This window comes from Mercurialis annua, linkage group LG4 (assembly GCF_937616625.2).
Source record: "Mercurialis annua linkage group LG4, ddMerAnnu1.2, whole genome shotgun sequence".
NCBI classification, from domain to species: Eukaryota; Viridiplantae; Streptophyta; class Magnoliopsida; order Malpighiales; family Euphorbiaceae; genus Mercurialis; species Mercurialis annua.
In genome coordinates, this window is record NC_065573.1 from 34,758,025 (window position 1) to 34,782,171 (window position 24,147).

General features: G+C 32.7%; 3 protein-coding genes across 5 annotated transcripts; all 3 read right to left on the reverse strand.

Moving 5' to 3' along the window:
* Positions 1–941: 941 nt before the first annotated feature.
* LOC126677154 (uncharacterized) lies at positions 942–8,762 on the reverse strand. 2 transcript variants are annotated; one of them, XM_050371641.2, is made up of 9 exons: positions 8,548–8,762; positions 7,564–8,197; positions 7,245–7,317; positions 7,037–7,112; positions 6,238–6,318; positions 4,878–5,014; positions 4,404–4,656; positions 2,967–3,030; positions 942–1,771 (listed from the first exon to the last, which is right to left on the reverse strand). In XM_050371641.2, exons 2-9 carry the CDS (start codon positions 8,120–8,122, stop codon positions 1,116–1,118), a joined length of 1,899 nt encoding a protein of 632 aa, XP_050227598.1. In that variant the 5' UTR covers positions 8,123–8,197; positions 8,548–8,762; the 3' UTR covers positions 942–1,115. The 2 variants fall into 2 exon arrangements, with proteins under 2 accessions (XP_050227598.1, XP_050227597.1); XM_050371640.2 differs by having other exon boundaries at positions 7,245–7,326; positions 8,548–8,760.
* Positions 8,763–9,586: 824 nt separating this feature from the next.
* Positions 9,587–12,811, reverse strand: LOC126677153 (protein GAMETE EXPRESSED 3). The gene is made up of 9 exons (XM_056105545.1): positions 12,456–12,811; positions 12,034–12,363; positions 11,700–11,946; positions 11,301–11,585; positions 11,133–11,219; positions 10,813–10,845; positions 10,650–10,713; positions 10,413–10,560; positions 9,587–10,186 (listed from the first exon to the last, which is right to left on the reverse strand). The coding sequence occupies exons 1-9, from the start codon at positions 12,681–12,683 to the stop codon at positions 9,587–9,589; spliced, it is 2,022 nt and encodes a 673-aa protein (XP_055961520.1). The 5' UTR covers positions 12,684–12,811.
* Positions 12,812–15,402: 2,591 nt separating this feature from the next.
* LOC126677562 (isoprenylcysteine alpha-carbonyl methylesterase ICME-like) lies at positions 15,403–22,501 on the reverse strand. 2 transcript variants are annotated; one of them, XM_050372243.2, is made up of 12 exons: positions 22,079–22,499; positions 21,770–21,846; positions 21,043–21,112; positions 20,848–20,928; positions 20,387–20,461; positions 19,684–19,785; positions 19,467–19,607; positions 18,601–18,666; positions 18,343–18,486; positions 17,915–18,005; positions 15,931–17,387; positions 15,403–15,779 (listed from the first exon to the last, which is right to left on the reverse strand). In XM_050372243.2, the coding sequence occupies exons 1-11, from the start codon at positions 22,372–22,374 to the stop codon at positions 17,226–17,228; spliced, it is 1,305 nt and encodes a 434-aa protein (XP_050228200.1). In that variant the 5' UTR covers positions 22,375–22,499; the 3' UTR covers positions 15,403–15,779; positions 15,931–17,225. The 2 variants fall into 2 exon arrangements, with proteins under 2 accessions (XP_050228200.1, XP_050228201.1); XM_050372244.2 differs by lacking the exons at positions 15,403–15,779; positions 15,931–17,387 and adding an exon at positions 18,096–18,136 and having other exon boundaries at positions 22,079–22,501.
* Between the last annotated feature and the right edge of the window lie 1,646 nt (positions 22,502–24,147).

Consider the following 24,147-nt stretch of genomic DNA (forward strand, 5'->3'; position numbering starts at 1 on the left):
GTGAAGTTAATTAGATAATATTTTTTCAGAAAATTTATGACATATACTTTATTTTTAATTGAATTAATTTATATAAAATACTTCAATTTTGAATGTGTGCTATCTTATTTTGATATTTTATTTGTATTCTCAAAATTTATAAAAAAAAGTCTGTTTAAAAATAATTTAAAATGCTTTTTAGAAGTTATGAAAAACGGTTGCAACCTATCTTAAAAACCATTTAAAACTGTTAGAGATTTTTTTAAAAACTGTTTTAAAACTGTTTTCAAAAACACTTGCATGCTAATCAAAAAAGTTTGTAAAGGTTGTTTTTTTTAAAAAAAAGAACATATTGGAAAATAATTTGAAGAGGAAAACCAAAACGCAAAAGTTAAAGAATAGTTTTAGACACGTGTTAAGGTATATTTGTTTTTTTTAGAAGAATGTTAAGGTAAAATTTCAAGTTATACTTTTGATGTTTAATTTTTTATAAATATATTTTTCTGAAGGGTCTTATAGTTTACAGAATCAAATTGAAGTATCAAATCGTTTGGTTTTCAAACAAGGGGTAACAAACTATAAATTATGATAAACGTGAGAGATCTTATAGTAATTTTCTCATATTTTTTTAGCATGAATTTTTAATTTTATAACCTTAAAAAAATTGACATTTAACAATTTTTTTAAAGCCTAGTCACTCGAAAACCCATGAACTTCAAAATAATCATTCAAAAGTAAATAAAATTGACAATTTTTCAACGTCGGGATAAATTGAAAAAAATCTAAAAATCATAAATTTTTGAGTGGTTAGATCTGTTTTTAAAATAATTTAAAGTTTAATATTTGATGTGATGTTTAGGGCTCGGCATTTACCCCAAAGGAAAAGCCGCACATAAGTCAAGTTTCAGCATGACTCATCTGCAAAAAAAAAAAAAAAAAAACCAAAGGCCAAAACAAAAATATGCAATCATAAAAGTAGCAAGTGGATTTTAGCAACTGTGTCCAAATATTTCCGTACAGCCGGAGAATCCCTAGAAACCATTTAAGCTACAAAAAAACTCATCTAATTATTTATACAACAGCTTTTTGGCCAAAAAAGAATTTCCCAATAATGTTACAATAATGTATAATGCCATTCACCTCCAACTACGACTCCAATGACGGTTTCGGTCACGGTCACGGTCACGATCACGGTGGTCATGCTCACGCTCATCATTACGGTGTGAATACTCCAGTGAATAGTCATTCGGCTCCTTATCAGTCTCTCTCTCCAATCTGTCTGAGCCATCGCCTCGTGAATATGAACCGTGAATTGCATAATCTTCATATTCCAATGGGTTCCACCTTCCTGTTTCAGTATGTGATCGAGAAAGGGAGCGCCCTGAAACTTTAGGGCTATCAAAACTGTAACTAGAATCATAAGTACCATGCCTTGGAGGGTAACTAGATGAACTGAATACTGGATCGACACCGGGAGCTGGAGGGTTGTCATCAAAAGAATCCCGGGTCTCTCTTTGTTCATTGTGATGCCATCTGCTACTAGGTTGTGCAGAATGGTTTGATCTACGTACTGGTCTGCTCCTGGCTGAATTATGACTTACAGCCCCGAGAGCCCAAATTCTTTCATCAGCATTTTCAGGGATTAGAGCGTTCATTCCCGGAAATTCAACGGTCATTTTCCTTGGTGGTTCAGGATTGTCCGTTTGAGTTATTTCTCCATCCTCGTGTTCTTCCTTGACATCCTCATCAGCAAATATTGTAATTCCTGATGGTTGATCCTCACCATCTGGATCTGAAATAAACATAGCATACTTACAGCGTAGAGTCCGTAATGTAAAAAGACCATCATCTACTAGCTTTAACAAAACTACAAAATGTTATAAGCAGCGGAAGACCCCCTTATTAGCATACTTATAAATTTTGTCCATCTTTAGCCGAAATTAGTTACACCAAGTCTATGAGATTCTTCTACTGGAAACATATCCTTGTAATAATTGAGTTTACTGTTCAGTTTACATTCTTTCTTGTATAGTGGGTTTTCTTCAAAAAGAATCTTTGTTGCCCTCTTAACAAAGGTCTCTTGTTCTATTTAAAAACTCTAATCTGTCCACATAAAAATGTTTGATTCAAATCCAATCAGAGCACTAAACTCTTAACATAAACCCTTCTATGGAATAACTTTGGCTAAAATAAAATCTCCTACATCACATTTCATAGTGATCAATAAAAAGAAATTACATATCACAGAAGGTGGAATAGGATAGGGAGAAAAGTGTAATCAAAAGGGTGGTACTAGCGAAATATGAACAAATAGGGTAATCTTGTTTATTCACACAATTTTACATGCGTAGCAAACTTTTTTAGTAACTTCAGTAGATAAGAGGGCACAATCACTCAATTTCATGTGTGATGCCGTCATGATTGTGTCCTAAAGGTATATCGATCTCTTTTGAGGTGCTAACACAGTAAAACGTGTCAATATGTGATGTCCAAAACCCCATCTCTATTTGTTCATATTAGCCAACTTCTGAAAAGCAAAACCAAAAACTTGCAGAATAATATTGCTTATGGAATGCATTATCCGGGTGTACTACATCCGAATTCAATAGCTCATATTAGATTGTAAACTAGACTCATTAATTTAAAATGAATGAAACTAGGATGTTGAAAGACTCGCAGTTGAACAAACGGACATTTTTTACGAAACAAAATATTTAGTTATGTACAATTATTCTAAACCTAATATTCAATTCATTTAAAATGAATTCTATATTAATTTGTTTCAGAGTACAAAATACAAATACTTATAATTTATTTAGATTTTATTAGTTTTAGAATAGAACTGAACCAAACACAAAGTAAGTGTAAGACAATAATACTTCAACTAGGGCTCAGCAAATTGAAGGACAGTACAGTTCATAGTCTAAAAAAAATTGAAAACTGAGAAGACTAAGAAATTAAATAAGCAAGCTGTATTGATTTAGTACCTAGATATCCTGGCGGATAACCCAGTTCCCGCATTCTGTAAAGCCAAGGAGGTGGATCAAGCTCCTGTAAACCATTACAAAAATCAAAGCAATTTCAGCACAAATAGCACTGCTAAGCTTTTCTAAAAAACTTCTAAGAAAGATACACCATTGGAATTAGGGGCTCATTAAGTCACAAAACAATATGCCTGCTTTCATGCAACCGACTCAGGTAAACACAAGCTCAAAAGCACAATGCGTGACACAAGCTGGGTAAGAATTTCAGGAAATTGGGATTGACGTTGCACTTAAGTAAACAAACTAAAGAAAGTTTGACTGTGGTTACAAACAAGAGAATGGTCATCTTTCTCATCTCTTCATTCTATTCCTGTATCACCTTCTTTTAGAATAAGATGCATTGAGGAAAATGGGGCTCCACAAAAAAGAGCATCCACCTTTATCTTCTTCGCTGGAATCTACCATAGGCTTAGAGGCTGCCCGAAATGAGAAAGGATAAATAAATTTTGTTTCCAGCTCAGAATCTCAAACTAAGGATACTGGCAGCATAGGAACATTATCATAGCAAGAACATTGTGCCCTAATAAGACATGCCTATTTTTTTTTTTTTTTTGAGGATATAAGACATGCCTAGTTAACTACTAAGATGACAATATAATAAAAGGTCAATCTAGCTCAACTAACAATGTCTATGTTACCAATACTTGCACTGGAACAATATGACAAGAATACGCTCTGAGTTCTGACAATCAAAAGCTGAAGCCTTCATGTTCTTCATGACAGTTAATTTCAGATGCAGAACACAAAAAATTCTTGTTCTTTTATTTGCTGTTCTAATGACAAAAAACCCAGAGCTTGTTTATAGGGATATTTTTACAGTATAGAGTGACACTGAAGAAAAAGCTAACACACAAGAAACTGAAAGGAATTAAGACTTTATATTGAGATATGTTGCAAATACATTGTTCAATCACCAAACAGTACCAACAAAATGAAACACCTAAAGAAGATGATTCTCACTAGCAGTTTACAGAACACTTCACATTTACTTTGCTCTGGTCTGAATCTCTTCCCTTTATACGAGCACAAAAAAAAAACAAGAAATCTATAACATCTGAATGAAATAGGAAAAAAACCTTTTTTTAATGAACTCAATTTGTAATTGTCTCGCAAATTTATTGTCAGACACTTGCCATCTAGGCTTTATAACAACCAATCCTTTATAGTTTATGGATGGAGGTTTCTAAACCCCCTATATTTAGTGCATAGATGTCCTCTATTACTTGACGTCTAAATTTAGCACGTGTCATAGACGTTCTCTATTGTTATCTTAAATTTTAGAGTTAGATGCTCTAGTACCAAAACGGAAATTAGTTGATCATGTACCACTAAATCTCATAAACAGGAAAACACATTCTAATTTAATGCTGCAACTCTTACCCTGAGACCCAAGAGTTTCCTTGTTTCAGCATCCAGAGAGCCTGGCTTTAAGCCATCATATTTTCCACCAGAAGAATTTTGATAATAACGAGTTGCATTACGCGATCCAGCATTCTGATTCCTTTTGGACTTATGCTGTTTTCGAGCATTATTAACAGCAGCATTATTACGAGGCTTGCGACACTCTTTCATAGAATGACTATACGAGCCACAGTTAAAACAACGAGCAGCTTCGTTCACTATTTCCAGCCCTCTATAAAAACAAGATCAAAATGTAAAACGTACATCTTCTCCAACACAACAAAACACACAAGCAGATATGGTACACAAACAAATGAACTTTCAAAGCCAAGAGGAACTATTTCCTGGCCTTTATAATTGGATTTATGCACTTGGTACACTGCATTATACTTTTAGATTTATGAGTAGCAAAAGGAACTATTTCTACAATACATAAAACAAAAAGTCATTTACCCTTCAGCATTACTTGGGCCCTCGCTTGAAGTCAAACCAAAGGCAAACCCGCGATCATAAAGAGGCACAGAGTCACAATTCGAAGGAATAAAGTCAGTACTCGGTTGTTTGTTCGTTTGGTTCTCTATCCAAAATGACTGCAGATACAAGAACACTTTCACAAAGAAGTAGACATAATATAACAGAAAAGACTCAAACAAGTACAGCTTAACTTTTTATCTTATTCAGTGATGGAAAACTCAAGGGTGAAATAATTTTTTCATGGATTCATTTAACTAACAGAGTAATATTGCTATCAAGGCACAGTTGATAGGTCAAAGCATTCACTCTTAGAAGAATGGGATTCTAAGAAAAGGCCCTCAACATCATTTTAAGTAAAAGAAACTTGAGAAGGATAAACCAAAACCAAACCTCATCGAGAAAAGAATGAAAACAATCCTATTCCAGATCACAAAAATAATGACAAAATCACCAAGAACAGCTCTTAAGATAATCTGAAGAAAATCCAGAGTGTGAATTTTGTTAAAAACTTCCAAGCAAGCACTCGCTTCAGATAACCCTGAAGTACTACTGGCCATCAAAAAGGGGATTTTATTTTTCAGTTTTAGGAAAGAGTGAGAACAAACAGTGCACAACAATAAAAATACTAATGGCACATCGGGTTAATAACAATGGACCAAGGAAGTATTACATAAATTTCCAAAGTTCGCCATTTCTTGAAAAATAAATTTAAATCTTTTCTATCAGTATCACCCTCATAATTATTCCTAATTATTTGCAGCTCATAACACTCTTCTTCCAATACCCCTTCCCTGAATAAGTAAAAAGAAAACGGAAAGTCAAAAAAGCTTATTATGACTGGTCGGTCTTTTCCTACAGATTATAAGAATCGTCTAGCTCAGTTTCTTATATGATCTTGGTCACAGCTATATCCTTGACTTATGCTGTAATAACAAAAAAAATATAAATAAAAAACAACTTAAATTTCTGACATTTAGACATATCCACAGCATCTCTAAATAGTAAACTTTCCTAACTATCTTCGGCAAAATATAAACATTTCCTCGAAGCAAGATATTTCAAAATTTAGTATCATAGTTTCCAAAAGGAGTAAGAGATGTCTAACATCTACTTCCTACATCTGGTTGAGAAGCAGAGTAAGGCCATACGCATCATGAGAATCGCTCCAAACAAGAAAAATAAATTGATGCACAAAAAGGTGTCGGTCACTGATCCAGTCTCATGCATTATACAGTGAAGCAAAATGTTGATATGCCATCAGTCAGAAGAAGCAGAGATCCACAGAAATTTAGTCCACAAAATGGATGCAGGCAAGATGAGATAGAATGCATATGGTTACCACTGTAGAGGATTTATCGGTGCCAACACAGAGAGCAGGGAAGTATGTTTCTTCACCAGACTCTAGCTCTTCATCCAAGTCCTGAAGCATTGAAATGCATAGTATCTTCAATATTCAGATTGCACACACAAGTAAAATAGCAACAGACTGTCTACGGTATATAGTCTAACTGTATACATTCTCCATTCTTATTTCTTAGCCAGTAATTTAAAAACCAAAAGAAAACTGAATACATTCTCCAACAAATGTATCTTAGCCAGATTAGTAATTTAAAAACAAAACAAAAGGCATAGAATGCAATTCCTTGCACAAGGAATTAGTAAAGGCATTCTATGTTAGGACAATTGACAATCTATAACTAGCAACTAATGTTCATTAGAGCTATATATTTGATTTACTAATCTTTAAATGCTATAAATATAAACCATGAACCACATCAGAGTGCGGGCAAAATGACATGGCAACTTTAGAAATAATAAAATGGAGGAGCCAAACATTAAAGTTATGATACAAACATTCTTGCAATCATATTTTATGATAATTAACAATTAAATGTCTATTGAATAGCAAATCATATCTATGATATGGACACCTTGTCCTATAATTTTAGATAGGATTTTAAAATCAAAGGGAAACATATTCAAGCAGATTCAAATGACACTTCAGTTCATTACGGCCGGAAGAAAAGTCAGAAATTGCACTGAACCATCCTTCTACCAACCGCAGGGCATAGCAATTGCAAGATAATTTAAAGCAAACAATAGAAGATTAAAAAAAACAGAAACTCCAATTTACATACTTGAGATGATGAACCACGTTTTACATGCCACTCTGACCACTGCTGTAATAGTTCCTCCAACTTTCGTTTGCTAGTTCTGTATGAAGTGCAGCAATTGCCAAATACTTAAATCAATAAAGAACCAAGCGAATTCTAGTAGTACAAAATGCCTCTCTTTCAGTCCAGAAAGAACCAAAACATACAGCTCTGAATTCATGTCCACCCTGACCTTGTTAAAGAGTTAAAAGCAACATGTACCGAAGGTTGTTGTTCATCATACGTAACTCTTGCTCTCTTAACACCTGATACAGCTATCATATTGAATTATGGAAAGCGCAAAATGTCACAGATGAAAGGCAGTTTTGCTAATTTAGAAATTAACAATCATTACTCAAGTAATGTGCAGCTTACAGAGTCTGGAACTGGAAGCACACCTAACTTGTGCTAGAGTAGTCCTATAGCGAATAAGTATATAAACAGCTGAATTGAATAAATTGCACAAAGAGAACTAGCATTAAAACCTTTTATTAGTTAATTAAGCAGGATACAAGCCCCGTTTCTCGAGTGTTCATGGATAATGCTTCCCTTCTGGGTATCAAGGGCATCACTCTGAGCATTCAATGTAAAACCAAAGCTACTCAAGTTCCCAGAAACTGCAACGGTCTCAGCAACTTCAATATTTACTTGCCTGATAGGTGAATCAACCAAATCCATGTCAACCTCTGTTTCCACCGAAAACTGAGTATTTTCATTTCTAATATCACCTTTATCCATAACCAAGTTATCTCCATCTACTTCACCTTCTTCGGGTTCAATATTTTCTTCATTGAATTCAAAACTCTCTGTTTCTTTCATAACCTCTTCAGTTCCAACACCATTTTCATTTAACTCCAAATTATCCGGTTCAGGCATGCCTGTTTGAGCTCCAATAAAATCAACTCCTTTGATCCCTGAATTACATTCATCCCCGTCTCTCATGTCTTCTCCAACCTTAGGCGGAGAACTGGCTTCTCCAGGCACAGATTCCGGGTTATGAAGTTCACCACTCTCACGGCTATCTCCAGAATTGCTAGGATCAGGGAGTCTAATTAGTTCCTCCATTTCCATAAAAAGAGAAAAAAATAACTACCTCTATCCACTTAATTAATGCACTAATCGAACTGCTTCTAATATCCTAAAATCCTGCAATAAAATCAACCATCACTTGAATTAAAACAGCAATAAACCCGTGAGCCGCCAATACATTTATTATAAGAAAGAAATGTTAGGGTTTGAATTGAACCCATAAACCTCAAATCACAGTCTAAAAACCTACTAAAACACCAAATTAAACGACCAAATTAAGCAAGAAATCAAGAAAATAACGATGAGAGCACTGAAAACAAGTTATTTCTTTAACAGAAACAATAATACTACATCACGCAATGCTATTTTCTTTAAACAAAAAAAAATCTAATTACAATTCTAAAACACTTAAACAAACATACAAGCGAAATTAGGGTTTAAGATTTGAAGAAGTGAGTTAAATATACCTGAAATTATGAGCGTTAACCGGCAATGATACACCGCAAACACAGAGCTTAATCCACCACTATGGATCTGTTTATTTATTTATTAGTATTTTTATTTTTCTCGTTTATTTATCCTTTAACAGACTAAAACAGAGTCTTTTCATATTCTTTTTTTAATATTTTATGAAAGACTGTGATCAGATGCGACGCGTAAACATATTACGCTTACCCGTTATCGTGTACCTTTCCCATAATTTTGGCAACCTATTTAATTGTTATTACTTATTGGGTAATTTTGTAATGGAAATATACAAATTCCTTGTCTGCAGTTCAATCATCGTCGATTACCATCATGTTTGGCCAAAATGTTAAGGAAACAAATTTCATTTTCCTTTTTTTCTTTACTTGTTCATTTTTTAACCAAATAGCAATCGTATTAATTTCAAAAAATATAAATACATAATGTGTGTCAGACATAAATTTGAGAATTTATTGAAATAACTCGTTAAAAGGAGGTTATCAGACTTTTTAGCCATTTATGTGTCATCCAATTACACATTCGCTTAACATATTTAAAATCGCAAGTAATAAATGATGATAATCATAAGCTAACGACATCAAGAATAATGGCTTCTATTATTGATGGTATTTCTTTCTTGTCTTGTGCCAATGCCTCCACATTTTCGGATGATATTATTCCTGAACTACGATGAGAACTATAATAAATGATAAAATCCGAAATATTTATACATTTCATACCAACAACTGCAAATCTGCTATTAATATTTAAAACTGCATCAAAACTTATCTTTAATATTACAGGCGGTGGACACTACACCTATAGTTCTTTATATAATAAGATTTTTTTACTATAATTAGTCTTTTAATATATAGTATTTTCTTATTCAGTTCGATGTATTTAAAAACTGTCCAATAGCTGCTCGACTCAATTAACTCAATTGAAGGGATGTAGTTACATTAAAATAAAATCTATTACAAATTTAAAACTATAATTAAAAAAATTAAAATTTCTGATTAATATATGTTCATTTGTATAAATTTAGTTAGTTGAAGACATAGACCTTCTCCTTTTCAACCATGAACTTCTTCTACCTCTTCTTTGTATAGATTCTACCGACATTGGATGAACAGAAATATTCGAGCTCGAAACATAATCCGATGAACTTTTTAAATCCACAACATCATCAGCATCTGCATCATCATCATCATCTTCATTACTTGAACTTTCTGCTTCTTCAATGGGAGCTTTTCCTTTTGCTTTATCAATTGATTGCCTTTCTTCTGCTTCCTCTTCTTCCCAACTGCTAGAATCTGTATCATTACCACTACTACTTTTTTGCTCCGAAGATGAATCACTTAACGTGCGAAAAATAGTAACATTTTCTTTCTTTGCACTTTGAAATGAATAGCTTCTTGATTTTCCGTCATATACTGGAAGGATTGAGTTTGTTTTCTGGCTGTTAGTTCCATCTCTGCCTAAACTGTATGTTGTTGAGAGCTTTCGTTCAATGCCTTGTCTTTCTCGTACTAAGTCTCCCAAATCATCGAAAATTTCATGTCCTCCTGCTGCTTCTGCAGCTTTTTCTTCCAGTTCTGTAATCGTGCGATCATATTCTTTCTTCTTCTGTTGTAAAGATCTCTGTACCACATAATATGTAAGAGTACATATATACAACCTATACTGCATGGTTCCGGAAATGCTTCTGAAACTCCGAAACTTATATTTAAAACTTTTTTTGGTATACATATTGTTGATCAATTCTTGATTCAGAGTTTGCAAAAACATTTCCGTTTCCATGAAACATCCTATATGACCAAGATTGCAGGGCTAATTAGGCCAATTGTGAAAGAAAGAAGAATCTTACTCTTTTTGCAAGAAAATTTCCCAAGTCTTGACCTTGAAGCTTCTTTTTACTCCAAAAGATGCAGCAAAATCGAACTAGTCCAGCCAAAACTACCAAGACAATGGATTCAACTAACAGGAACAGCATTATTTTCTTCTCATTACCTGAAATAAATTAGACTAATAATGAATTTCCATAACATTTCATTAGCTAAAATGTTGTATAACTACGAAAGTTCTTTTATTTTAGAGTTGGAGCTTTCCTGTGTAAATTTTGAGAGGCTTAGGCCTTGCTTGTGAGCAAGTAGATACAAGCTGCTCATCTGGGTGGCAAACGACAGAACACATTCAATTCACATTCTGAAATATCCATCAAAGTAATATCAAACAGAATCTGAAGTCTGAGGTGAAAAAATCATTACTTTTGCTACGACACATCAGCTGGTTGCCTATCCCTGCACATTTTACAAAACTTGAGCTCAAACGAACTAATATTTTGAACAAAGAGAGGCATGATTGAACAAGAATTAAGTTTAATATGATGGTTATTTATCATGGCATTCTTCATTTTCCTAAAAGTTGATAAATTTGCATTATGTACCAATCTAAGAAGTTAACCTAACAATTAGCACTTCCCTTTGTTTTGCTACAATCTATGTAGAACATCAAAACATAAGATGGGGAAGTTTCTATACGACATAGGCTACAATAAATTGTTTATGGTTTTTCCATAAAGACTCACTTGAAGCAGTAATAAAAGCAAGAAGGATCCCCTCATCCACAGCGAAATGTTGCAGATCACTTTGAGACAATATAGATAAAAACTGACCTGTCAGACGCGACGAATTCTCAGAGGGATTAAAACAAAGAAATAAGTAAAATCTAAAGCTTAGTTTAAGACTGGAATTACCAGGATAGCTTTCAGACCAGTAGACAGCACCGGTTGTTGGAGCCAACAAGGTGAAAACTACACCTGTAGGCCTCAACGCTGAGACATAATTGTAATCACCAAGTAATTGGCTATTTTTCCCTTCCATTTCTGCTTGAGAGATATAAACTGCATAGCCAGAGCAATCAAGAAATGGGCTAACTTGGATAACAGAGTTCACTTCAGATACTTTTGTGAATTTATTTACATCTCCACTTGGTGATATTGAGTACAGAAAACCATCCAACGAACCTATCGATATCCAGCCTGCCACATTGGAAGCTCATTACAAGTCTATAATCTGTCAATTACTTTTAACATGATTTTATCATAACAACTTGTTACAGAATCAACTTAAATGACAAGAAGATACATATTTACCATTAGAATCTACAACTGGTGTGCAGTCAGCTATTCTCAATGGCCCAACACTTCTCTGCCATAAAACATTACCCATGGAAACGCCAAGTGCTAATACAATCGCCTTGGTTGGTATAATAACATACAAAAGGCCATTGTTTCCTGGTGTGACAGTAAAATCCTTGCCATATGAGCTTAAATCCTGAACCCAATTATAATGAGGACTACGGAGCGACAAAGAATAAAGCTCTCCAGCAGTATTCGATATCTGCAAATCCGTAAATTTCAAACACACAAGTTCATAAACTCAAACTATCTATCATATGAACAACATCAGGAATCAAAGAAAGCTTACGTATAAACTAGCCTCGCATCGATCAATCATGGGAACTGAAGTAAAAAAGCAACCTTCAACTCCTTTTCTGCAACCTAGACGGTATCCGAATTGAGAAAGCACAGGTCCAGCACTCCATAATAGTTGACCACGCATCATATAAGCAAACAACCCTTTATTCTTAACATTGATGAAAACAGACGAACTCAAAGTACTCACTGCTAGTCCTATGATATCACTTGAATCTTCCTGCCCCTTTTCAGGCCCCAAGAAAACATCTGCTGTAGGTGGAGAAGTTCCCAAATTTAAGAAATTTATGTTCATCACTCTGTTCTCAGCAATCAAAAAAATCTGAGAAAAAAAACCATAAAATTACGGACACGAATCACTATTATAATACTGAAAACCGAAGTCCTGAAGAAGATGCATTAATAACTGCTTACTTTTCCTCTACCGCCGTGAACTGGAGGCATGGTAGAATTGCAAGAATAAGGCAAATGTAAAGACCAAGCAATGGACCCATTACTTTCGAATGCATAAAAAACCCTGTCAGAACATGCGTAAATTCTGCTATCATCGTCTCCGATTAGGAATTTGGAAAGTCTTGCAGTGGTTTCTGTTGATCCTAATTGACCTAAAGAGATGATAATCAGAAAGAATAAAATTGACATTTTTAGGGATAAAATTCATGAAATGAAAAAAAATTGCTATTTTGCAATTTGTATTTTCAGAAAAGTAACTGCTTATGGCGGGAACACATATTGATCAATTCGGAAACATATCATGTAGTGTCTGAACTTATTTTGTTGTTCAATTGAGTATCAAAATTGTCAATTATTGGCCATTTTTATAGGCTAAAATAATTAATAATTAATCTCTGTCTTATATACTAAATAACTTCAATTCCTTCCTCATTTTATTAGTATAAATTCTATAATAGTATATTTTATCTTTCTCAGTTTTCACTTTTTCTTTTGCTATACTACTTTTTCCTCAATATATTATCACATTTTCTCCATTTTTTTACATTACGGGATTAGTTTATAAGGAAATTACAAAAATAGATTTCAATTGATTATGAATTATTTTATGAGAATAAAAGAAGGAGAACCTTTTAATCTATTTGAATCAATCTATTGATCAATTGTCATTCATAAATTAATTTAAATAATCTAACAAAGAATCATAATTAAAAAGTTTAAATTTATTGTTCCGTAGATTCGATTAATTTTGATAACTCAAAATTCAAACTGAATCGATAACTAAAAACAAGAAAAATTATCAAAATTGAACCGCGAAATGTCATCAATTCGGATACTGGAAATAGTTGAATTTGAATTGCTGCCCTTTCTTTGAATCTTGTCGGTTAATTTTGTGGGCGATAATTGGGTGCCACCCGTTCTTTCACACACTATTATGTCATTAAAAATACAAAAGCATCAAATTAAAACATCATTTAAACTATTATATAGTGTAAATACATCTAACAATATACACATCAATTTATACAAACTAATTATGTACATACATTGCATATACTAAATTAACTTGTAATTAAAGAAACACTGAATAACCCATGAATTTGTCGGTAAGGCAAAATCTTCCGGTGTCCAGTACGATGATTATTATGTGTTGTGCTGCAAAACGAAGCGCAAGCTTCCTCACAATCAGGAACTGAAGCTTTTGTCTGCTTCAAACATATAGGCAAACACTCAGCTTCACATGTACCTTCACTTGTCTTAATCACCGTCATTAATACAAAAATTAGGATCATCATAAAAACATTAATATTTTTCATACCCATTTTGCAAATTTTCAAGTTTTTTTTTCCTTTCCGGAGATTGTGAGTCTGTGAAATGATAAAAGTTTAAGTTTAGTTGGATGAATTTATAGCTAACATCAGTGGGGTTTATTGTGCAGTTCTTTTATTACTTGATTCACACACTATAGTTTGTTTTATTATTGGACGGCATTAGTTCAGTTATTATAATATATTAATTTATGTCTAAATATAAAGGAACAACTAGTTGCCTATTAAGAATAACAAAACGTGTTTAAGGGGTTTACAAAAAAAAATGAAATTGTTAAACAACTTTTTAAAATGTAATGCGTAACTTGAAATAGGGAACACTAATTTGGTTTCAATTTGTTTTTGAGATTTATTTTGTTCCATTTTCTAGGTGAAAATTATAATATTAAAAAACTGTTTACAACAGATCAAATGATGAAAAACAAACCTTAAACAAAAATTATTAAGTGACGATGAATAACTCAAATCTTTGGTTATTTTGTTGACAATGTATGCTTGATAAGCAGGGGCTTGCCAAGGGGGTTAATTTGATGAATCGATATTATTATTTGAATGAAATTAAAATAATAGCAATTTAATTTTTCTATGTTTTTATTTATTTATAGTAGAAATTAAAATTCAAAATGGTTTTAAAATCTTTTGCAACTAGAGAATTCAAGCTTTCAAGTAAGAAACCATGCATAGATAATTATGATATTATTTTCGTAAAAAATGATAAGTATGATATTATAAGTAGGGTTACAATCATAAAAATTCACCAAACTTTACACGTTTTCTCAATTTAATCACGTTCTTTAAAATTTCTCATAAACATACACCAATTTTTATTTTTTTCCAAATTCATATACGGTGCAGACGTATCACTCATTCATTGGTTAAAAATGACTTACACCTCAGCAAATTGCACTAATAATTAATGTCAGTTGACCAATAAAGACGGCGTCAAGGGTATTTTCATCATCATGGGGTTGAGCGAGCGCCGCCATAAAGATTAGTGGATTTAGTGATCGTTTTTAAACATCAGAGGATTTAGTGATTAGAGACCCAAAAGTCAGGGACCATAAAAAATTATTAGCCTATTTCCGTGGAGGAGCTTCACATAATAGGGGAGGTCCTCTCTTTCTGGCGCTGCATGTAGAAATGTGATTGTGTCAATTTCACTCGTGAACTACTCGAAACTCACTCAGACTTGAATTTTTAAGACTCATTTTTGTAAACGAGTCAATCTCAATTTTTATGATAATCGACTCGAAAGCTCGTTTATATATTTATATACTAATTTGATATATTATTATTTTAATTTTAATTTTAAACCTTAAATATTTAATTAAAATATTTTTGGTTAATAAATAAATATAAAAAAAATAGTATTTAAATTTTTATTAAATTATTGAATACTTTAGTTTTGATTTGAGACTCGATTAAGCTCGTTAAACTCGAGAAATACTCGATAAATAAACTCGCAATTCAAAAATAAACGAGTCAATCTCAATCTTCTCAGTACTCGACTTGACTCGATTCGTTTACACGCATGTAGTTGGTATGGTATAATAAATCTTAAAAAGTTCATTTAGCCCGGATTAAAAAGAAATCTTTAGTACACCACTGGATACATTATATGCTTACAGCTTAAATATTACACCACTGAATACATTACATTACAGCCACAGGCTTACAGATTAAAGGTCCATGCACATATCTCAAATTTTCATCTTATTCTCAATAACTATAATTATCATAATTATCATACTCAATGAGTACATTTTTATGTATAAAAATGATGATATGGATCTTCTTCAAGGGTTGCTGCCATGACACTCACGCTTATAAGGGTTGCAAGGTTTTGCCGGCGGATTCCTCGTCGAAGGGATGCAATACCGTTGACCACGGCCGCCGCATCTAAAGGGACCAGTTCCAGGTCCAGGATTAATAGGCCCAGTAGATTTGATGACACCTACTGCAAAATTTTATATGACAAAATCAATTTGATCTAATTTTAAAAAGAAGTGAACATTTAAAAAAAAAAGATATAATTATAGTTTTTTACTTGAAAATAAGGAAATAATCAATAAAAAGGAATAAGAAAAAATGTGGAGAGAAACTCTAACCTTTGTTAGTGCCATCAGAACCTAGTTGACGAGCGGCTGCGGTAGAATAAGGAGAAAATATTATGGCAGCCAAGAGAATGCATATTATGACAAAGGCTTTCATATTTATTTTCTTTTAAATGATTGAATGTATTAATTTACTTGCATATTGGTTCTTCACTACCACTCTTATTTATAGCAAATTATCACTTCATTTTGGGAATTGTTTTTTCTATTTTTTGATTGGGTTAAACATGAATCCAAAGACTTGGAGTTGACTAGAAGATAAATGCAACTTTATCTTTGTTCTTATTTGTGGAATTTTTTTTATGTAGACTCTTATTTTTGTTATTATTTGTGGAATTTTTTTTATGTAAACTCTGTAGTTGGCTCATATTTTAATAATGTGTTGAAATGTCTATGCAAATTTTTTTCTTTAATTATGTTTGTATTTTTATTACTCTTTGGGTCTATAATGACTAATGAGGAGTCTATCCATAATTAAATGTTTTATATTATTGGTGGACTGAGTGATCTGATTCAGAAGAAATTATTTCCAGCACAATTACATTCATAACATTAATAAATTTTTAAGTTATACTATTAAAATAGTTTAATGGTGTAATTTTACCCACTTATAAATTTATATTTGCCAACTTTTTTAAAATTATAATAAATGACTATATTTCTACTCATTTTATCAAAGTTTCGGAGTCCACAGGCGCCACTGTATACCCTAATATTCAAGCTGCCCTATATTGATATGCTAACTCATTTAGCCGTGACAGAAGTTCCATGTTCAAAACTGTTGCCCATCTAAGAATTTTTTTCATGGATTAGATCTAGGTAAGAATTTGCCGTGAATCAAATCTTAACATACTAATAGCTAGAACTAGGAGTATCCATTCGCTTCAAACCAAACCGAATATAATTGAAAAAATTCAAAACTAAACCAAACTATAAGAATCTTAACTATTTAAAATCAAACTCGATCGGTTTAATTGGATTCGATTTGTAATTGTATTTGTACTAAAACTGAAGTGAATTTGGTTTTGCACATCCTAATAATAGCTAATAGTAGGATCAAATTCATATCCACATCAACCAACTCGATAAAAGCGGACATTAAAGTTTTAGCTTGATAAGTTTCTTAAACAAGTAAATTTTCAGAAATAATACAAGGAGAGTCCCTTCAAAGAATGGTAGCTGCTCAGCAACCTTGAACAATAACAGCTACAACATTATGATACACAAAGGAGCTGGCTTACAAAAGAATCAAACAAATATTCCTGACAAACCATCACAAGTGTTGGGACCTAAAATGGGCTGATATGACTAGCTAACCTTAACAGCAGTTCAGGAACAAGACGTTGTCTTGGAGGTGCAATGGCATCCCTGGCAAGAGCCTCCTTGTCACATGCATGAATTCTTGCAACAATATGGTCGAACATGTCGTCTTTACCGCCTCTCAAAGGATCCTGCACAAAACATCTTAGTTATAAGGCCGAGGGAGGATTATTTAGTGCAGGGGTAAGAACATCGATGGCGAATTCAAGCCTTCCAGTATTCAGGTCGGAGCAAAATGACTGACTTACATGCCCAACCTATGTTTGCCTGAGCGAGATTTAGATTTCGGCAATTCGTTTCTATTCCTGGAAACACTTTTGAAATTCCAGAAATTTATATTTATAACCTATTCTTGTAAAAAAAACTCATTTAACCATTTTCCATTTCAGTATTTCTATTTCTGTGCAACATAAGCTACTAGTAGTAACAGTGGGAGCAATTTGTATGATGTTAATTCAGGTTTATAATACACTTATGGTTTAAGCCTGTTGGGTCATGAAGCTTGATAAAATTTAATTCATTCTGAATGGGTGACAACCGTGACATTTGAATAACTAAAAAAGAATGTACACTTAAATTAAATTTGTGACGAGAAGCAAGTTTAAGTATCTACGTATAAAAAAAAGAGGAATCTATGTCAGCAGAGTGGAACACATACTTGTAGAAACAAGTCTGTATGAGTTTTTCCCTCGAATAAAATTAGCTCAGCCTCAGCTCCTATTCTTTGAAGAGCTTCTGCAAAAGCTTGACTGCAACCCAAAATAATAATAATTATGGAAAACTGTTAATATCCAAAAGTGGTACAAAATGAAGCATCAGAGAAGTTCTAGTAGAGCTACCTTTTGTTAAGATGTAGATATGTAGGTACATCAGTGGTCATCTAAGTTATCATGAACATCCTTCAGTATATTGCTCTTTAGAGTTTAAAATTGTACATATGTTTGGCTAGGAAAAAACTTAAGAATGACATGCATATTTTATTGAATTTGAAATTTTTAAAATTTGCAGTCATGCATCTTAACTGTATCAACAATTCATAAGCTAGATATGGCATTCATACTATAAACAAGTACACCCAATTCTGACCTGGAATCAGACGGTATTGAATAATCACCAGTCCCATGGAAAAGAATAATAGGAGGCAGGAGCGAAACAGCTTGTTTAAAGCTTGGATCCTCTACTCTAACTTCAGGAGAAAATAGTTTGAGGGATTCTTCACCTTCCATTATGCTATAATCATGAACAAAAAAAAATGTTATTATCCAGGGAAACAAATGGGATGCAACTACGTAGATGACATATTAATGGAAGGATATAGACTAGGTAACATAGTTTGGCTGGTACCTTAAGAAAAGGGAGCGATAGAGGCCTCGATTATTGAAATGGTCAACTAAATTACATAAATTGTACCTGATAACAGCATTAAAAAGAAAAGTCATAAAATAATGGAACACATTATGAATGTCAACAGGAAGAGAAAACGAACCCATTTCTATTTGTACAAAAAGCAATCCAAGATTTTTCATGAAATAATGGAACATGTTATGATTATGAATATCAACAGGAAGAGAAAAGGAACATCTTTTAAAACAAATAAGTTATCATTTATTTCCAAGATCTTCCGATGCCATTGATCCTATAAAGTGTTACTGATTTCATCTTTTTTATACATAGGGAAAGTACATCCAGAGAACACCTCTCTGGACTTACTTAAATGACTCTTAGTATAGTTATATATAACCCATCACATTAAGATACCAAACATAAATAAAGGACGATGTATATCTTCCGATGCCATTGATCCTATAAAGTATTACAGATTTCATCTTTTTATATATAGGGAAAGTACATCCAGAGAACACCTCTCTGGACTTACTTAAATGACTCTTAGTATAGTTATATATAACCCATCACATTAAGATACCAAACATAAATAAAGGACGATGTATGTGATTTTTCCCACTTGTTTTCACATTAAGTTAACTAACATGCAAAATGAGAAAGAAGTCAGAAAGACAGACAGTAAAACAAAAGAAATCATGAAGTTAGAAAACAAGTAATAAAAGAGATTCCTATCCTATTCAACGTCTAAACAATGAAAATATCCGCAGAGCACAATGTTAAGTATGAATTGTGATCATGCAAATTTAATACTATAAATAAATATTTTCTGTTTTTGTAAAGAAGAACAGATAGAGATGAATACTAACCCTCCTGATAAACTAAAATACGCTTTAATCTGGGAAATGTTCCAGGAGACTTTCTCTCCTCCCTTGGCTTCTCTAATTGCTTGATCCACAAGAACACAGGAAGCAATATGTGCTCCAGCTGATTGCCCCATTAGGTAAATCCTAGTCAATAAGAATGAAAATATCAGTACATGGTTTTAGGAGAAACATAGAAAAATCAGAGATGAAACTTTTGTACCTGTTAGGGTCACCGCCATATTCTGCAATATTATTGCATATAAATGAAATCCCCTGGGAAGCATCTGCTACCATATCACTAATGGTTCCCTGTGGAAAATTTCTGCAAGATGTTTCAGTGTGGAGCAAACATGATTCTAAGAGATAGATAACATTACTGTTAAGCAATGCTGCCAAAATACAGAATGGCTCAAGTTCTTCAAAAACAAGCTTAACATGAAGAAGCTAACAGTAAATATTGCAATTGTATTGGCTTGAGTTTGTCTGGGTGATAATTATACATTAAACTGACACACTATCACCAATTTGGGAAATCGTATGGATTTCTTGTAATTCTTGGGCACTGGCATGTACAAGGAACAAATCTTCAGAAATGGACAAATAGCAAATTATATGTTTTCATTAAGTGTAGACATGCTTTAGTTATTTAGCATACCATTGGATCATCATCTCTCAATTAATGCATTAAACTTAATCTGTTGTCAAAAATTATTGGACTATTTTATAACCATTGTTCTTTAGCAGGTAAAGAAGGGAAACTGAAGGAATGAAGCAAATCGTGGGATTATGGAATTCCATATATATATATATATATAAGTATAGTAAATACTTTTTTGTTATGCCGCATGATAGCATATGTAGGTGAAGGAAAATAATGGTTTACTATGTGTTTTTGCTCTAAGGCTTTAACTAAAGCCGCATACCGGTAATCAATACATGCGACTATGATGTCTCTTTCTGCCAACTGCTTTCCTAGAAGAGAACCCCATGCCTTGTACCTAAATCAGCACAAAGCTACAGAATTAATGCCAAAGAAAAAGAAGATGGCTTCATATAATGTAAATACATGTTTGCTGCTATCTTTATTTTCTCAAGCAAAATAAAATTGAAGTCAGTAAATGAAAAAAAGTGATCTATATAAATATCATTGACTTGAGCTCAGCTCCTGGTGGAGGATCTTCATTAATCAGGCAGCAATGCTCTTTATTTCCTTAGCATAATGGCAGGCACTAGGCAGCATTTACAACCGGAGCCTTAGCTTACTAATGAAACAAAGTAAACTACACATGCAAAAGCATTTGAAGGAAGTGCAAATGCAATAATTTCATAAATAGAAAATCCATGGTAAACTGTAATGGAAACAAAAGCAACCACTAGTACTCACCCAATAATCCACGCACCACCAGTTACAAATGCAACAACTGGCTTTGGCCCATCCAAATTTTCTGGTAAATACAGATCCAGCCTATTAATTCATGATTGCAGCAGAAAATTAAGAGTCAGTCCCCAATATTGAGCTAGCAAATTTCTAGATGACGTAAATGAGATATAAGGATGAGGACCTCTAAGATTCAGATACCTATTTCTGGGTTGATCTCCATAAACGACACTACGCCGCACCTGGCTTGAGAAGAAATAATAGTATGCAACTGCAGAAATCAGAACGCAAGTTAAATGTCACAAATCTAAAATCCTAATCCTAGAAAAACAAGAAAAAAATAAATATTTTTTAGTTGTTCCCCACTCCATAAGATCAATGATGTGCAAATCACCTATGTTACCCGGACTCTTCATTTTACCCTGCCATACCAGTGTCGGACATGACATGGCACCGACACGACACATGATATGGGTCCGACTCTTTAACTGACATGTGGACCCTTCAAAAGATAGAATTCTTGAGAAGTTGCTATATCATGTGGTAAAAAGACCATATCATGTGTCGGATTTGATGTCATGTTTCAGTTCTTAAGAGCTAACACTGTATTTATTGATATAAACTTTAATTTGAGTTTTATTGTTTATTTTTTAAGACTAACAAATGATTACTTATGTCTAATTTATACATATATATCCGTATCTAAGTACCCGAGTCCTATACCGGATCCATATCCCCGTATTTTCAATTAAGAAAATTAGCGTGTCGGACATGCGGATACGTATCCATTTTGGACACCCATATCCGAGTCTGTGTAACATAGCAAATCACAGTTAAAATTCCAATGTTCCTTACCTATCATCCAACTCTAGTAAAGCTAATTACTAAGCAAATAACAATGAATGAAGTGATGCAACAGAACACATACCTTGAAGAAATCCAGGCATAAGTAACATAGCATAGAAGGCAAGAGCAGCCAGTCTTGTCATCCACCGGTAGCCTACCCTGAACAAATATTAAATGACTAAAAAAGAAGATGAAATAATTCATTACAGCATATATATGTACAAAACAATTCACAATTCTGGACATTTACACATAGGATTCAATGTTAATCAAAATGCAATTTTCACATAAATTTAATCAAATCCGAAAACTACAAAGCTTAAAATTTTCTAATTAATTTCAAATTACATCAATTAAATACTTTAAATACAAAAAATAAAGATATGTATACCCAAGATATCTGAGAAGAGTGAAGGTCAGGTGAGTAATCAAGTAAGTTTCGGAGGCGGCATGTCCGATATCGCGGCCAAAAGACTGCTGTCTGCGGAGGCCAGGCGGTGGTTTACAGGAGGAAGAAGAAACTCGGCGACGTGGTTGTTGCTGTTGTTGTGTGTTAATAATATCATGATCATCGCTGGTCTTCAGCTCACGGTTACTTTTCTGGTCACATTTATCGGATGAGGATGATGATGATGAGTGGAGATCGGCTGATGCATGTGTCGCCGGCAGCGATGAGGGCGGCTTCATCGTCCGGCCGGCGCGGGATTTTGAATCAGAATAATTTTGGTTTATGCCTTTTGAATTTGGAACAAGGAAAGCATCTGTTTTGTAGTGTGTGCTTATCAGGGGAAATGCGACGCCATTTTAACTAACTAGTTAAACTTTGTAACTAATTTCATATTTTGTGTATTTATAAGTTTTCTTTTTAATTTGATAAAATTAATAATTAATCCCCCTCTTTTATAATATTTATAGTTTTAAAATATTTTAAAAACATTTATTAATTTTTTTAATATTATACTTTAAACTTTTTAAAAAAATATGTTAGATATATTACAATGATAAATTAAATGTTAGTTTTTAATATTTTATTAAAAAAGTATTTTCTTTTTATTTTGCAAGAAGGACAAAGTAATTATATGACATTTTTGTAGCATGCAACAGATGAATTAATAATTGATGAAAAGTTATGGGAGTGTAAATGTTTAGCTAGAATGGATATAAATGAATTTAAATTTTTGGATCAAAGTAAACTTTTTGGATTTTTTTTTGAAAGAGAACAAAATGAGATTTAAGAAATAATTTACCCTTTCGACTAACGATTAATTAGTACTCTATATATTAACTTTATTACAGTGTGGTTATAAATTTAACTTTTTTATTAATTTATCTCATTTTAGCATAAAAATTATTATCAAATGCCGAATCAATTATAAAAATAAGAATAATTTAATAAAAAATGTTAAATTTAAAATTAAATTGATTGTAAAATTAAAATTTATATAAATTGATAATCGCTTATAAATTTTAGAAGGCAAATTGGCACTTATGTCAGTGAAATGATGGATAGGAAATCACGTTTTGCCATGTGGAGTGAAATGGATGGACCACTCAAATGGGCCCATGATCATTTCCATGCCTAATCTCCACTTATCTTCATGCCTAATCTCCTTATTCTTTTATTGGAAAAATAAATACTTACTCCGTCTTGGAAGTTTATATCATTTTTTATTATAAATTTTCATTATTGTTGTTTTATCTATTTTTATATATCACTCGAAACGTGATTCGTTAATTTATTATTTAATTATAATAATTTATACATTAGTTAGCTAAAGATCATCGAGCCTACAAGCTCGGTATCCCCTGTTCCTGCCTTTGATTATGCTCCTTCAGCTTCTCGAGCTAAGGGCTAAGGATCCCATCGTTATCAATATGCATTTCACTTTTTATAGAACCGTAATTTCTATTGTTTTAAAATATTTCAAATAAATGAAATCAGGTGTAATCTAATTTTCTGATTTGATTTGTATTAAAATCAAATTAAGTTTTTATCAACAAAATTGAACATGAGTATTCAAGAACTTCCGAGTAATGTTTATAAAAATTATTTTTTAAACATTTTTGACAAACAATGTAAATTAATTCTATGCAAACTAATGATCAAAATTACTTATTACGTATATGTAGAAATATCCTAAAATTCATCAAAAACTGACCTCTTCACGTAATCAATTTGAGCATATCTACTAACACCTCAGCTTTGAAGTGAGATTGACATATTTGTTTAATTATAGATTAATCAATATGAAATATTTTTTTTGAATTGAAAAATGATATAGATTGCTTGTGCTTAATTTGTTCAATGAATACACTTATACCAGATATTGTAAAGTAATATAGCATCTCTAATACAAGGTAACGTTTAGGGGTGTTCAATTCCATTCACTAAAATCAAATAAATTACAAATCATTTTTTTATTAATCCATCTCAATTTAGAAATATTTGACATTAAGTTA

What these genes read in the sequence shown, in the direction of transcription:
- LOC126677154 (XM_050371640.2), bottom strand. Translation starts at nt 8,122, where the DNA reads ATGGAAATGGAGGAACTAATTAGACTCCCTGATCCTAGCAATTCTGGA. An exon ending in GGAAACTCTTGGGTCTCAGG is followed by an intron (nt 3,031 to 4,403) that starts GTAAGAGTTGCA and finishes AATGGTTTACAG; the next exon opens with GAGCTTGATCCACCTCCTTG. An exon ending in TTATCCGCCAGGATATCTAG is followed by an intron (nt 1,772 to 2,966) that starts GTACTAAATCAA and finishes TGTTTATTTCAG; the next exon opens with ATCCAGATGGTGAGGATCAA.
- LOC126677153 (XM_056105545.1), bottom strand. Translation starts at nt 12,683, where the DNA reads ATGTCAATTTTATTCTTTCTGATTATCATCTCTTTAGGTCAATTAGGA. An exon ending in CTGGTCTGAAAGCTATCCTG is followed by an intron (nt 11,220 to 11,300) that starts GTAATTCCAGTC and finishes CGCGTCTGACAG; the next exon opens with GTCAGTTTTTATCTATATTG. An exon ending in TGCTTTTATTACTGCTTCAA is followed by an intron (nt 10,846 to 11,132) that starts GTGAGTCTTTAT and finishes TAAAATGTGCAG; the next exon opens with GGATAGGCAACCAGCTGATG.
- LOC126677562 (XM_050372243.2), bottom strand. Translation starts at nt 22,374, where the DNA reads ATGAAGCCGCCCTCATCGCTGCCGGCGACACATGCATCAGCCGATCTC. An exon ending in ACTCTTCTCAGATATCTTGG is followed by an intron (nt 21,847 to 22,078) that starts GTATACATATCT and finishes ATATTTGTTCAG; the next exon opens with GGTAGGCTACCGGTGGATGA. An exon ending in ATACAGACTTGTTTCTACAA is followed by an intron (nt 17,388 to 17,914) that starts GTATGTGTTCCA and finishes TGTTTTGTGCAG; the next exon opens with GATCCTTTGAGAGGCGGTAA.